This window comes from Harpia harpyja, chromosome Z (genome assembly GCF_026419915.1).
Source record: "Harpia harpyja isolate bHarHar1 chromosome Z, bHarHar1 primary haplotype, whole genome shotgun sequence".
NCBI lineage: Eukaryota > Metazoa > Chordata > Aves > Accipitriformes > Accipitridae > Harpia > Harpia harpyja.
Window position 1 is genome coordinate 5,451,060 of NC_068969.1, and position 13,572 is coordinate 5,464,631.

General features: G+C 49.1%; 1 protein-coding gene across 4 annotated transcripts in view; it reads right to left on the reverse strand.

Moving 5' to 3' along the window:
* RAD54L2 (RAD54 like 2) overlaps positions 1–13,572 on the reverse strand; it is a 72,598-nt gene that overhangs the window by 4,255 nt on the left and 54,771 nt on the right. For 3 of the 4 annotated variants that reach the window (XM_052776218.1, XM_052776219.1, XM_052776220.1), the window contains 14 exons: positions 12,216–12,412; positions 11,346–11,688; positions 9,408–9,585; positions 8,551–8,802; positions 7,814–7,932; positions 7,392–7,507; positions 6,268–6,367; positions 5,720–5,925; positions 4,252–4,427; positions 3,314–3,510; positions 3,003–3,199; positions 2,445–2,534; positions 1,771–1,863; positions 45–1,564 (listed from right to left, as the gene is read on the reverse strand). In XM_052776218.1, the coding sequence (XP_052632178.1) occupies positions 576–1,564; positions 1,771–1,863; positions 2,445–2,534; positions 3,003–3,199; positions 3,314–3,510; positions 4,252–4,427; positions 5,720–5,925; positions 6,268–6,367; positions 7,392–7,507; positions 7,814–7,932; positions 8,551–8,802; positions 9,408–9,585; positions 11,346–11,688; positions 12,216–12,412 (3,253 nt within the window). In that variant the 3' untranslated portion in view covers positions 45–575. Of the gene's footprint in view, positions 1–44; positions 1,565–1,770; positions 1,864–2,444; positions 2,535–3,002; positions 3,200–3,313; positions 3,511–4,251; positions 4,428–5,719; positions 5,926–6,267; positions 6,368–7,391; positions 7,508–7,813; positions 7,933–8,550; positions 8,803–9,407; positions 9,586–11,345; positions 11,689–12,215; positions 12,413–13,572 lie in introns of those variants that run through there. The other variant, XM_052776221.1, reaches the window with a different exon arrangement.

Genomic DNA, 13,572 nt, shown 5'->3' on the forward strand with positions numbered 1-13,572 from the left:
ACATCAATCCCTCCTCCCCCCCCAACATACATGATGTAGAAGCCCCCCCAATTCCTCCCCAGTAAAAATGCTTTGTCCCCAACCTCTGCTGGAGTTGCCCCCCCGGCCCACACCTCCCAGAGTGAGAGAAGTTCACAGATAAGGCAGTTCATGTGAGAGGGAGCTCGGCCCTGCCAGCGGTCAAGCCCATGCCTCCAGGCCTGAGAAGGGCAGCAACTCGCAACACCAAGCCTCCCCCTTCCAGACAAGACAGAGAACAGAGACAGACAGACAGCGTGGGAGGGAGGCACTCCTATGGTTTGCATTGCTGCTTCCCTCCTCCCCTGGCTCTTGCTCCCCAGGCCCTTTCAGGTCCACTCTATCCCCCTCCCATTTCCCAGCCCCTAATACAATTAAGATCCTTGACAGCTAAAAAACAACAAAACAAAATGAAAAGAACAAAACAACCCCCACGCCACACCCTTCGCATCCTTCTCCACCCGCTGCTGTGGCCCAGAGGGGAAATCCTGACTCCCAAAAAGGTCCTGCAACTTTTGCCTCCTGGCGGAGCTGAGACCGAGCAGGAGCTGGGCCCATTATTTCCCTGTGATCTCTATAACATCGTCGTCTTTGTCCTCGTCATTAGAGCTGCATCCCACCTCTGGGACCTCCTGGGGTTCAAACTGAGGCACCTGGGACCGAAGGAGGCCCCCGGCCGGGTAGCCCGAGTGAGGGGACATGTAGCCAGGGTAGGCAGATGCCATGCTCCTGGAAAGGCTGCTAGGCAAGACGGGGGCTGGGAAAGGAGCAAACATCCTGGGCTCGGGCAGGAGTGACTGCGTGAAGGGAAGAGAGTAATTGGGCAGCACCCCGGTCAGAGAAGGGTTTAGCATGAATGAGGGGACGCTGGCGGTGGCTGAGGTAGCAGCAGAAGAGCTGGCGGTGCCGGCTGTCAGCAGAGGGTCAGTAGTCACAGGGAACACCAGATGAGGGTCTGGGAGTAAATTGGGCAGCTGGTAATAAGAGGAGCCAGTGCCCATGTACAAGGAGTTTCCTGGTTGGGAGGCAAATGGATGGGTTAGGTTGTGGTTTAAAGAGACAGGAGGCATGGTGAACCCACCAGAGACGGGGTACCCGTGTTCGTACGGCTGCATGGACGATGGCAACTGGCGCTTCTTCTGCTGCCTGCGGGCTTGCTCCTCCGGAGCCGACGGCGAGGTCGACTTGCGCTTGTTGCCCCGTAAGTCCAACACCGAGTGGGCATCGACGTGCTGGCTGGTGGCCGGTAGGGCTGAAGACACAGAGGGAGCCATGCAGTGAATCCCCACATGCTGCTCCGCTCCTCGGGCTGCTAAGCCAGGCGCATTGTCTGTGCGGGCAGGGTGGCCTTGCACTGCGTTGGTGCTGGGAGAGCTGTGCCGGGACTCCCGGGCAGCCGCTGCCTCCGCATACTGCTGCAGCTCGCTGATGATCTCGGGGCTGTCAGGGGATATGGGCCGAGTGAGCTCCTCCGTGCTGGGGAGCTGCGGTGATGAGGCACTGTGTCTGCCATTGCTTGTGGACTCCAGTGAAGAGCTCTGGGAGCCTGGAAACAAGGAGATGGAGCAGGTGAGAAAGACAACCTTGGAGAAAAACCTGGGGACCAAGAGGCAACAGTGGAAAGGAAGGTGGGGATATTGTGGGGTCAGCTCTGAACACAGATGTGATGCAATGCAGCCAGGGAACACCGCCCCAGACAGTCGGGTAGGAAAGCACGTGAGCAAGCCCCGCACAGTGCTCACAAGTCCCTACCTGAGGCAGCTGTCCGACGGTCTTCATTGCCCTTTGGCTTCCCAGTGGTCCGGATAGCAAAAATCCGCCCGTCGCTGGTACGGATATACGTCCCTGGAACAGAGGCAGAACGACTTCATTCATGGTTTCCAGTCTCAGCTTAGGACCTTGGATCCATGAGCCCACGAGGCTGCCCAGGCAGGAATAGGACAGCAGTGCTGCATAAGGCCAGCCCACAGATCATGCACAGAGATCAGTGGGGGGCTCCTGCCCCCTTCCTCACTCCTCACTTCCACCCTTTCAGCTTTCCTGGGTTGGAACTCACCCCCTCCCAATGTGCTGCCAGTGGGAAATGTGGAACTTCATGCTTGGGACTAAGTTTGCTCTGGGAGCACCAGGAAGCATTTGGCTGCCCCAGTACATGCAGTGGGCGTTGTGAGAATGAGACACCCAGCCACAAAGTTCAACAGTTCCTCTCGGAGGCAGGAGCAGCCACAGCTGCAATAGCCCCGAAGCATCAGCTACAACAGCACACCCAAAGCATGGGCTGCAACAGAGCCACTGCAAAGTCCAGATCTCCTCCCCTTGTTTCTTTTCCTCTCAAGGAACTGATTCATGCTTTTACATCCTTTTCTTTGCTAATTAGCATTCGCTAGGACCCTATCCACAAATCTCACCAAGACAGAAAGACTTACCTTTTGTCCCTCGGATGATGTGGATGCTCTCGCCAGCACTGATTCTTGCCTGTACATCAGTGGATGTGTTTGTACCCGGAATCACAATATCTGGTAGTGGGGGAAGAAATAGAACAGTGTCTGTGAAATTACACACCAGCCACAGTCAGGAGCGGGGCATGCACCACCAAACCCCTTTGCTTGCAGTGCAGTTGTCTCTCCTGTGTGCTGTGCTAGAAGCAAGCCCTGGGTTTATTTCTGAGCAGCATAGACTCCAATGAAGCAAAAGCCACCCTGTTCTGGCACAGCATCTCCCCCATCCCAGCAAGGACAACTGGCGACAGTATGGTAGGCCCTCTCACAGGGAGTTTACTCACAACAGCCCACCAGGCCCTCGCCCCTTGCACACCTGCAGGGAAAGTCCTCCAGGTACAGGGGAACCACTCAAATGCAGAGAGGCAGTATCAGTGGCTCTGATGCCTGTCTGCCCACAGCCCACGTGGGCATCAACAATTCACCCTGCTCCTCAATTCACCATGGGCATCACAACTCAACTCACTGTGAGCATCAGCAACTCACCTGTGGTGGTGACAATCTTCTGCACAAAGACACCGGCTCGCTGTAGATAGTTGATGGGGAAGTTGACAGCAGGGTTGGAACTTGAAGTTGATCCTGCACTGCCCATGGGGACATGCCGGGGCATCATAGGAATGGGGGTGGATTGAACTGGGCGGACGCTTGCTACCGGCTTGTCCTCACCCTTGAGGGCTGGTCGCCTAGTGACAGAAGAGAGAGGAAAGTGCAGTGCCCCCACTGACAGGGCTAACCGACCTCTGCCCCTTCATTTCATGTCTACAGCACAGGAAGAAGGGGAAGAGGCAGGTACTCACCAGTTCCTCTGGCTAAAGGCAGGGATGCTCGTCAGACTCTGGTCACTGGCTGGGTAATACTGTGCGTAGGACGGCCGGGTGTAGGGGACGGATGCTCGCTTTTCCTCCTCATAGCTCTTCTTGGCTGCTTTCTTCTCTGCCTTGGTCAGCTTGTGCTCCTTCCGGTCGATCAGCAGTGACTCATGCTGAAAAGGCTCCTGCAACCCCACAGCACTGAGGTTTTGACACCAACACACCACAAGAGGGAACCAACATGCCCCAAATGGCAGCCACCTAGTCCCTGCATCAGCACTGTCTCCATCCCAGGCTGGAGCAGGGAAGAGGGGAGTTGGGAGGCAGAGCTGGTATTGGCGAAGCACATGTGGGGCAACGCTGTGGATGTGACCAAGGCGCAGCTTGAAGAGTCACGGATTCAGCTAAGCCATCACTCACCGTTTCTAAGAGCACACAGCAAAACCCACGAGCCAAAGGCCAAGCTAAGAGCAAGCACAGACCCTGCCAAGATGTCACACAGTCACCAGAGCCCCATGGCACCCAGCCACAGGACCGCTCTGCAGCACCACCCTACCAGTGAAACTCTTCACAACACAGGCAAGTGCTGGCTGTCTCAGCTTTGTTTTAAAGCCACCCCAGGAAGAGAGCTGGCAGCAGGCTGGGATATGCCACAGCCATCTTCCTGCCCAGCACAAAGTTGAAAAAAGGGGTGCCCTACAACCTGCCCCCAAATCTGTCCAGGACAGACATGGCTCTAAATGTGTAGAAGATATTGCAGGGAAGGGCAGGACTCTTCGGGCCCTTGCTAGAGGATTTTTTACCTATTCCCACCAGCACACAGATGTGACCTTCTTGCCACCATGTCCCCATCACACAGCCAGACTCCTCCAGACCTCCTCCTGCCTGTGCAGTGCTGTGCCAGCAAGGAAGAAGGTTGGTCTTACCTTGGTGATGAGGTGAGGATACTTGAGACAGGCTAATTGTAGAACAGACTCCTTCATCTTGCTTGGATTGAGGGAGAGCTGAGCAGGATCAGATTCTTCTTCCACAAAATGCAGCAGGTTCTCCACCTCCCGCCGGGTGAAGTTCAGCACTGGGTTGAGATCATCTACCACTCGATCTGGAAAAGAGAGAAAACAGAGTGAGTGGAGAAGGGAAGAGATGGGTACTGATGCCTGCTGTCCTTCCTACACTCCTGTACTAACAGAGCTCCTTCCTTGCAATCTGCATGGTCCTCAGAAGCCTTCTGTAAATGTCAGGGCAGGGAGAAAAAATCATCAGCCATGTTCAGAGATGAGCCTGTTTGACCAAGTCAGGCTAACAAATTCCTTGTGCTCCAGACTGCACAGCAATGCAGTGCAAGTCACTGAGCTCCTGGCACGCAGTAACATGAAGCTAGTTATGGATGGTGTCCCATCTTACATCACAAGGCTGAAAACATACAAGCCCTGGGACAGAACTCCAGCCACATCAGCACATGCTCTCCCACATATCCCACCAAAAAGGCTCAAGTTAATAACCATACTAAAATCTACAGAACTCTGTTGAGTCAAAAGCTCAGAAAAGCAGTCACAGTCCCTCCCTCACAAAAGCATGGAAGTTTTCCTTGGACATTCCTTCCTGCACACAGGGCAAATGGGATCACACGGAGAAAACATTTATATCCAGGACTCTCCTGGGAGCCAAGCCAGCTGCCAGGGGACTCCACCTCGAGTGCAAGACAGCATACTGAGCTGATCACACAGGGCTGTTGCCTCTGGAGTTGTGTTTCGAGACAAAGAAGGACACAGGCAGCAGAACTCTTTTTGGGTCACCACAACCCTCAGCTGCATGCTGTATGAGAGCAGCTTGACAGCTGGCACAAGCCAACACAAAAGATACTTTTGGTACAAGGGCAGGTCAGAACTGGAATGAATTAATTATTCTTGGCTCCTAAGTAAGCACTATTATCCAAAGGTATCAATATATATTTTAATGTCGCTATTTTCCCTCTCTTGCTGCTGGAGAAATGGAGGTACAGCGCTATTTAATAAGTAATGCCTAGTTTAAGACAAGTAATGCCCAGGCACGGGGGAAAACTGGATGTCCACCCCCTTAGTCTCCAGTCTCTTGTAGCAGCCAGGACAGTAGCAGGGAAGGTAAATGGCACTGCATTGGACTGGTAGCGCAACCCTGCTGCAGGGTGCTGTCTCTACAACCCCTACTGCTCTACCATGAATTTCTTATAGGATCTCATGTCACTGTCAACTCATAAACATCAAAAATAGCCCTAGGACAGCGTCTCTGTCACTTCTTTGGCTATCTGATTTTCAACCTTAAAAAAAGAAGTTACAAAAACCACAGAAAGAGGATTTAAATGAACTAAAAAGGAGTGAAAGCCAAGAGTGGAGTGCCGTGTCCATCCACACTTACCCGACATGCCCTGCTTGGAGATCTGACGGTCATAGATCTTCTTCTCAAGGGTGTAATCAGAAACCAGTCTGTAAATGTGGCACGGCTTCTTCTGCCCATAGCGGTACACTCGGCACACAGCCTGGGCGTCATGGCACGGGTTCCAAGAAGCGTCAAACACCACCACTCTGTTTGCTCCAATGAGGTTGACACCCAAACACCCAGCACTGGAAATTAAAGGCAAATTTCATATTGCTGCCTTGGCCAATTTTCAAAGCTTCTAGAAAGGGACAGCCATCATGGCCAAGGAGCCATGAGGTGTCTATGGGAAGTCCCTCCAGTCATACAGGCAACTTCAAACCCATGTTTGGTTTCCAAGACTGTTGTAAGTTGTTGCAGAGGACTAAGGCTAAAATCCTACACCCCTAGGGAATTCAGAAACAGATGACACTATCATCCCATAAAGTCTTGAGAGCATGTTACAAAGGAAGTTAAGAACTGAAAACCCATATGCATACAGAGCATCAGTGCGAGTCCTCCACTGTGCCTTTCTGCTCCAGCCAACTTACCGTGTGGACAAAAGGAAGAGCCAAACAGAGGTGTTGCTGGGGTCATTGAACTGGTTAATCAGTCGTTCCCTTTCCGAGGCAGAGGTGCTGCCATCCAGTCCTGAGAAGGAAATTAAGGACATATTTAAAAGCTCAGTATGTTTGGGGGAATCCCATCAAAACAAAACCACTTCCCAAACACTGAGCTTTGGCACTGGTTCCCAACCAATTCTAGCTCTTCCTCAAGCCATGCACTCCAGGACCTCAACGGGACCACTCTGTACCTCTAAATTTGCCCAGCCAGGCAGGTGCAATGCAGCCAGCCAGGTTGGGATTTGTTCAACTGAAAGATAAGCAAAATATTACTCAAGCTCGGCAAGGCCAAGACTGGGAGTGCTACAACACACCTAGCCCATTAAGGCTCCATATTAGGCAAGACAGACAGCAAGCAAGAGCAGCAGGCACAAAGGCCTCACATATGCTGGAAGCTTGAGGAACCATGCGAAAGCAAAATTGTGAAAGCCTTTGGCAAAACCCCATAGGCTGGATCTGATCATAGAGGGTACTGGTCTAAAGGAGTGCAGGGGTTGTCATGTCTCTGTTCCTGAGCAGCAGTTTGCTTTTGGCAGCTCTGTAAAAATCCGGAACACCAAATCCACCACTCCTCTCAGTCCTGGCCTGTAAAGTAGCCACACAAAGCAACAACCCATGCCAGAACAAGATTTAAAGCTGGGAAAGAGGGGAGGAGGAATTCACAGCCCAGAGCTAGTGAAAGCATTCCACAGTGATTCTGGTTTGGGAAGCAAGATCTAGAAAATAGCCAAACAGGAAGCAAAAAGTATCTTTTACAACTCAAAAAAGCACTAGTGTGTAAGTGAGATGTTAAAGATGTCTAACATCTTCTGAGTAAGATGTCAAAAAGAGGATTTAGAAATCATCAGTTAGTTGCTATCAAACTGACACTGTCTTCCCAAGCAACTAAAGTAAGAACAATCTGAAGGAGACTTCATCAGAACAATGCTTCAGAACAGCATTTTCACACCCAGGGACAACTACAAGAAGATGGTGGGCGACTTTCAGGAATTAGTCCGTCACAGCGGATCAAACAGTGTCACACCAAATTGAGGAGGATTGGCTGCACTCACTGTAATAGTTGATGTTTCGGACCCAGTTGTGAACTCCTCCATCTGAGCCTGGAGGACTCGGCATTGGTCTCTTTGCCAAAAACTCTTCAATGACGGATAACGTGGACAAGCTCTGGCTGCAAAACCAAGATCTCTGTTCAGGAGAAAGCCCCCACAGCTGCAAAAGTGGAGTATCAGAACTCTTCCCAAACCATAACAGCACTGACGGTTGTCAAACCCTGTTTGTGGCAGCACACCTCTCACTAGTAAACTTGATGGTGGAAGTATAAAATCCATGGAGGAAAACCAGGATCTAATACAACAAAGGAGAAAAGGGGAACTGCCACACCACTGACCCTGTGTAACAACCTCCTAGTACCAGGAGGGGTTCAGCTACTCCAGCATTTAGTGACTGTAGGATCAGCTGTTGATACTTTGCTTACCTGAAGACCAAGATCTTGTCTCCAAGCTTCACACTTTCCTCAATTAGGTGGAACAGTAACACCATCTTGGGTGAGTTCTCCAAGACTCCCGTCTGGTAATTACACAAGATGTCTTTGGCCTACCGAGAAACGGGAGACTATTACAGGTGGAGTTGTTCATTCCCTGTTTAGTTCAACAATCCTGTCTCAAGGTGAGAGAAATAAGTCATTGCAGAGAGGTTATATACATCCAGCCAGGTCAAGGTGACAATGTTACTCCCAACTATTGCTGCTGCTACCTCCCATTGCAGAAACTCCAAATGACAGACCTTCTTGGAGTATGGATGAATGAGCATCCTCTTAACCTCTCATGACTCTCTATCTCAAGACCTCTCCTCCAGCCCACTAGATGTATCACCATCTTATCTGGATTAAACTTCACCCTAACACCTTTTTTAGAATAACAAAGTCCACAGTCTTTTTGGTCAGATGAAAACAATGGTATAAGAGTGCTGCCTGCACTCCTGCCTCACAAGAGTCCCAAAACCCCTACCCAGCACCATGCAGACATGCTTATCAAGATGCTCTGTGGTAGGCAAAGTGTAAGAGAAATCCCCAGCTCTTAAAACAGAAGAGGCTTTTCTTTGCTCTGCTTCAGAAAACTGCCCTAACAAAAAGAGGTACAGTCTTTCAGAGTAAGTCTAGCCTATGTTTATCATAACTCACCAAATGAAGAGTTTTCCAGCAGTGGTACTCACCCACTCATAAGTAACGACCTGATTTGCTCTCTCCTGAAAAGGGTTGAAGCCAACACTCTGGAGGAACTTGCTATTGGTAGCTTCTCCAACTGGTGATGCCAATGCATTACTCTCTGTTTTGACTTTAATTCCCTGAGGCTGGCAGCGGGAATTAGTACTTGCTGTGCCAAGGTCATCCACATCCAAATCCTGCTCATTTGCCAGATTCTCCTTTTGCAGAGCTTCATATAACACATCTGGATGATTCCAGATCTGAAGGGGTAAGAAAAGAAAGCGGTTAGGCCTGCGCTGGCCTGCTGCTTGCCAATGATTGTGGACTGAAAGCCCCCACAGCTACTCAAAGGGAAGAACTAATATTTTGATCACCTCTTCACCATTCCCACATGGAACTGTAAGGCACTGCAGAGAAAACCAGTCTGACTGCAGTAAGGTAGTGAAAACAGAAGACGTAACTGCCATGACACAAAGTATAAACCATCTTAACCAAGGCTCTCCTGACTTTAAAACTGCCCACTTCTTCCCTTGAGAACAAAACAGAAGGCCACTGTGCACCCCACACAGCACAAACACAGAGGAAGTTGCTTGTTTGCATAGCAGCAGGTAAGTGGTTAAGGTATCAGCCCAGTACTGCTTCAGCTGATGGCTGCAGGTTTCTTGCACAAATCTGAAAAAGAAATTTAACATCCCTGCACCCCAGTTCTGGAAGTGGGGATAACAATTCTGCTGGGCCATTGCAGAGCACTCTGGGGAGAGATGATGTGCCTGGCCAACCACACTTTTACCTCCTGTTTTGACTCATATTCCCACCTTTCCCTTACATACTAGAATATGTCTTTCCATCTCCTGCCAAAACCTACCTTACAACACACACAGAAAGCTTTGAGTGGGTTCAGTCCCAGCCAGCCACTGTTGCCTGCATCTCGGAACCGGTTCATGAACTCCGTATAAAGGGCCCGCTGTATCTTTGATAGACGTACCAAAATGACATGTTCTTCCTTAGATGGGAGCTGAACCTTCAGCACATTGTGGCCTCGCCTGTGGAGGAAATAGAGAGAGATAAATAGAGAGAAGGGAATTTCCAAATCTGATCTCTCTGTGGCTGCCTGTAGGGTAAGATTTTGACTTCTTGCCCGCCTAGCTGCAGGGAGAAAGACCTCTAGTTGCATGCTTCTCTAATGCACGACACTTCCGAGATAGTCTCCCTGCAGCCAAATACCAACTGTAAGCACAGTTGCAGAGATCTCAAATGTTACAATCTTCTAGCACAGGTCACAGGGTTAAGAGGGTGATGAAAGTCCTGTTTTCCATGGCAGTTGAAAAATAGAAGACAGACCTAAGGTCTCTTTTTAGCTCTGCAATGACTAATACACTCCATCCTAATCACTGGTCCAGCACCTTAGAACCCTCATCTGAGAAACAAAGCTGATTTGTTTCCAGAGTGGTGGAGACACTGTCACTTTCCATAACTGAGGGTTCATGAAACACCTTCAGATCCTTGGGTAGAGGATGTCAAAAAGTGCACATCCAAATTAATTATTAAGACATCAAGATAAACCTGAGGTCACTCTGGTGAAGTTAGAGGTGTTCTCCATTATCAGAGTCTGTGGTACCAAAGCAAACCAACTTTACTTCTACCCCCAGGGCAAAACAGAGCCATAAGGACCATTTTGCAGTTGACAGATTGAGCAAGACAGAGATTCTGAGAAAAATATGGAGCTGCTAACCTAAGAATCTCCTCGGTGGTCTTCTATGTAAGCCTAAAATCCTCCCACAAAGACAGATAAGGTACCTGTTTAAAACTCAAGCCTAAGAAGCTGGATCGATGGGCCAAGGCCAACTCTATGAGATTCAACAAGGCTCAGTGCTGGGTCCTGCACTTGGGTCATAACAACCCCATGCAGTGCTACAGGCTTGGGGGAGAGTGGCTGGAAAGCTGCCTGGTGGAAAAGGGCCTGGGGGTGCTGGTTGACAGCCGGCTGAATATGAGCCAGCAGTGTGCCCAGGTGGCCAAGAAGGGCAATCGCATCCTGGCTTGTATCAGAAAGCGTGGCCAGCAGGACTAGGGAAGTGATTGTCCCCTTGTACTTGGCACTGCTGAGGCTGTACCTCAAATACTGTGTTTGGTTTTGGGCCCCTCACTACAAGACAGACATCGAGGTACTGGAGCACATTCAAAGAAGAGCAACGAAGCTGGTGAAAGTTCTAGAGCACAGGTCCTGTGAGGAGCGGCTGAAGGAACTGGGGCTGTTCAGTCTGGAGAAAAGGCTGAGGGGAGACCTTATTGCTCTTCACAACTACCTGAAAGGAGATTGCAGTGAGGTAGGCAGTGTTCTCTTTTCCCAGGACAAGAGGAAACAGCCTCTAGTTGCACCAGGGGAGGTTTAGATTGGATATTAGGAAAAACTTCTTCACCAAAAAGGTTGTCAAACATTGGAACAGACTATCCAGGGAAATGGTTGAGTCACCATCCCTGGAGGTATTTAAAAGATGTGTAGATGTGGCACTTAGGGACATGGTTTAGCGGTGGACTTGGTAGTGTTAGGTTAACGGTTGGACTCGATGATCTTAAGGGTCTTTTCCAACGTAAATGATTCTGTGATTCTGTAAGGCAGCAAGATTAGTTCTAAATGATTCTGTGATTCTCTAAGGCAGCAAGATTAGTTCTAAATGATTCTGTGATTCTGTAAGGCAGCAAGATTAGTTCTACTGCATAAACTCAGCAAACAAGCAGGTTAATTTGGGATGAAGGAGCTGTTTGCATAGACTACACCGTTAAGAACTCCTTGTGGACTCACCGCTGCACAAAGCCTTCCAACAGGCTATGCAGGACATGACTGCGATACCTCATGAGACGGACATCTTGAGGGGTGCTGTCAATACACTGCCCATTCAGGATAGGGCGCTCAAACATGTTGCTGAATTCCTGCCGTGAGCCTAGAAAGTCAGGTCGGACAAAGTCTACCATGCACCAATACTCAATGAGGTTGTTCTGGAGGGGGTAGCCAGTCAGCACCACCCGCCGGCGGGAGCGGATGTTCTTCAGGGCCTGCGAAGTGCTGGCATGGCAGTTCTTTATCCGGTGTCCCTCATCACAAATAACCACATCTGGGCCAGGGCGAGACAAAGCTTTCTCAATCCCTGAGGACAAGGAACATTAAGTGTTAGTTAGAGATGAATAAGACAAAGTTCTAGTTTTATAAGGTCACCAACTTCACAAAAAGAGGGGTAGTTCTGAAAGACAAAAAGCAGTATTCATGGATGGCAGAGAGCAAGGCTGATTCAGGAAATAAAAGGTGACTAGACACTAGCTCCGATTTAGCATAATGTGGTAATGACCAGACATGACTGTCCCTTGATTTCTGCTCAATGACCTGCATTGCATCAAGTTGGGTGTCTTGCATCAGATCAGACTGGCAAATCTCACACAGACAAATCCCCAAGTTCAGTGTACTGACTTCTATGCTTACTTGCAGCTATTGCAAGAAATGAAAGACTCAACCAAAGCTCAACAACCTTCTGTCTCCAAAGACACAATCCTGCCCAGCAAAGTTTGATCATGTCAGGGATGCTAAAAGCAAGTTATAGGTTGTTTCCCTCTGCTGCCAGAGTTGATAGCCAGCTAGACAACAGGACCACGCTCTCTCTCTCTAGGACTGGCCTCCCACCTTTCAGAAGCTCTTGCTGCCGGTCTTCCTCATCCAAGTCAATAATGACAGGGCCAGTTTGTTTCTTTGTTTTCTTCTTCCTGCCAGTGGCAAAGGACTTCTTCAGTGAGAGGAGACGGTACATTTCATATCCCATAAGCAGCACACCACCTTCTATGACCCAGTCATTCACCACCTTTGCACGCGCAGCTGTTGTCCTGCAAAACAAACAGACAAACAAACAAACCAACCAACCAAATAAGCTGTAAGCTTTCTCTCCAGTTTCTGTTTGAACCACTGGATTGGAGTCTGCTGAGAAAAAAGACCCATTCAATTAATTAAAGCACTTTCTTGCATCAAACCAGAGAGAGGAATATAATGAAATTGCTTTAGGAGACAATCTGGTACAGAGGAAAAGAAAAAAGCCTTTTAGGTGCCATGGGTAGCAGGCCTGAGAATGACAAATCCTTACAGGAACTGAGCTGTAGAAGTTTGTAATGTACAAAAGCATATCAAACTTGAGAGCATCCTTTTTAAAGAGTTGTTGAGGATACTGCCTCTGCAAAAACCATTTTTAGAATGAGCTGCTAACGTACGTGGTTGTAATCATCTAGTCATTTATCCCTTATTGTTGTCTCTTCCAATGCTAATGTCCCTCAATTATTCCTTTCCCTGCTAGCCTGCTCAGTATTGGTTCAGATCAAGACGTTGTCCTCACTCAATCCTCCCAGAGCACACTAGATCCCATCCAATACTAAACACATGGCTGGAGTAGCATCATCAGATTCAAAGTATGTTCCACCCAGAAGGTGAAGATCTCAACAGATAAGTGTATGAACACAGGTGGTGAACTGAGAGTTCCCTAGGATCACTACGCCGTCCTGATCCATGCAAGAAAAATGACCCAGAAAAAAGCAGAGATCCACGAGCCAAGAATACACTCCACGCCACGCTGTAACTGCAATCACTGATCTCTTCTTTCTGGAGAAGAAGGTTTTGTATAACTTGCCAGAATCCCTCAAGGACAACACAATTCACAAAAAGTCACAGTGTCAGGTAGAGGAATCCCTAAGTGTGTGAAAAATCTCAGGAAAAAAAACCAAGCCACATTTAAAATATGAGACACACGTGGTATAGGGGGCATATGCCTCAGGAATCCCAGGACTCTGACAGGACTAGCAGTGTACCACCAGAAACAAGCCATAGCACTTCTGCTCCTCTCTGCAGAAGTAGCTATGGAAGAACAGAAAGGCCTGTTAGCAGTGTAAGAAAGAAGTACAAGATATAAATATTTAATGAAAGAGACAGTAAATCTCTCACAGGTACCCAAATCCTCCCCTTAAGACAGCATCCGCAACAAATGCAGAGTGGGAAAGAT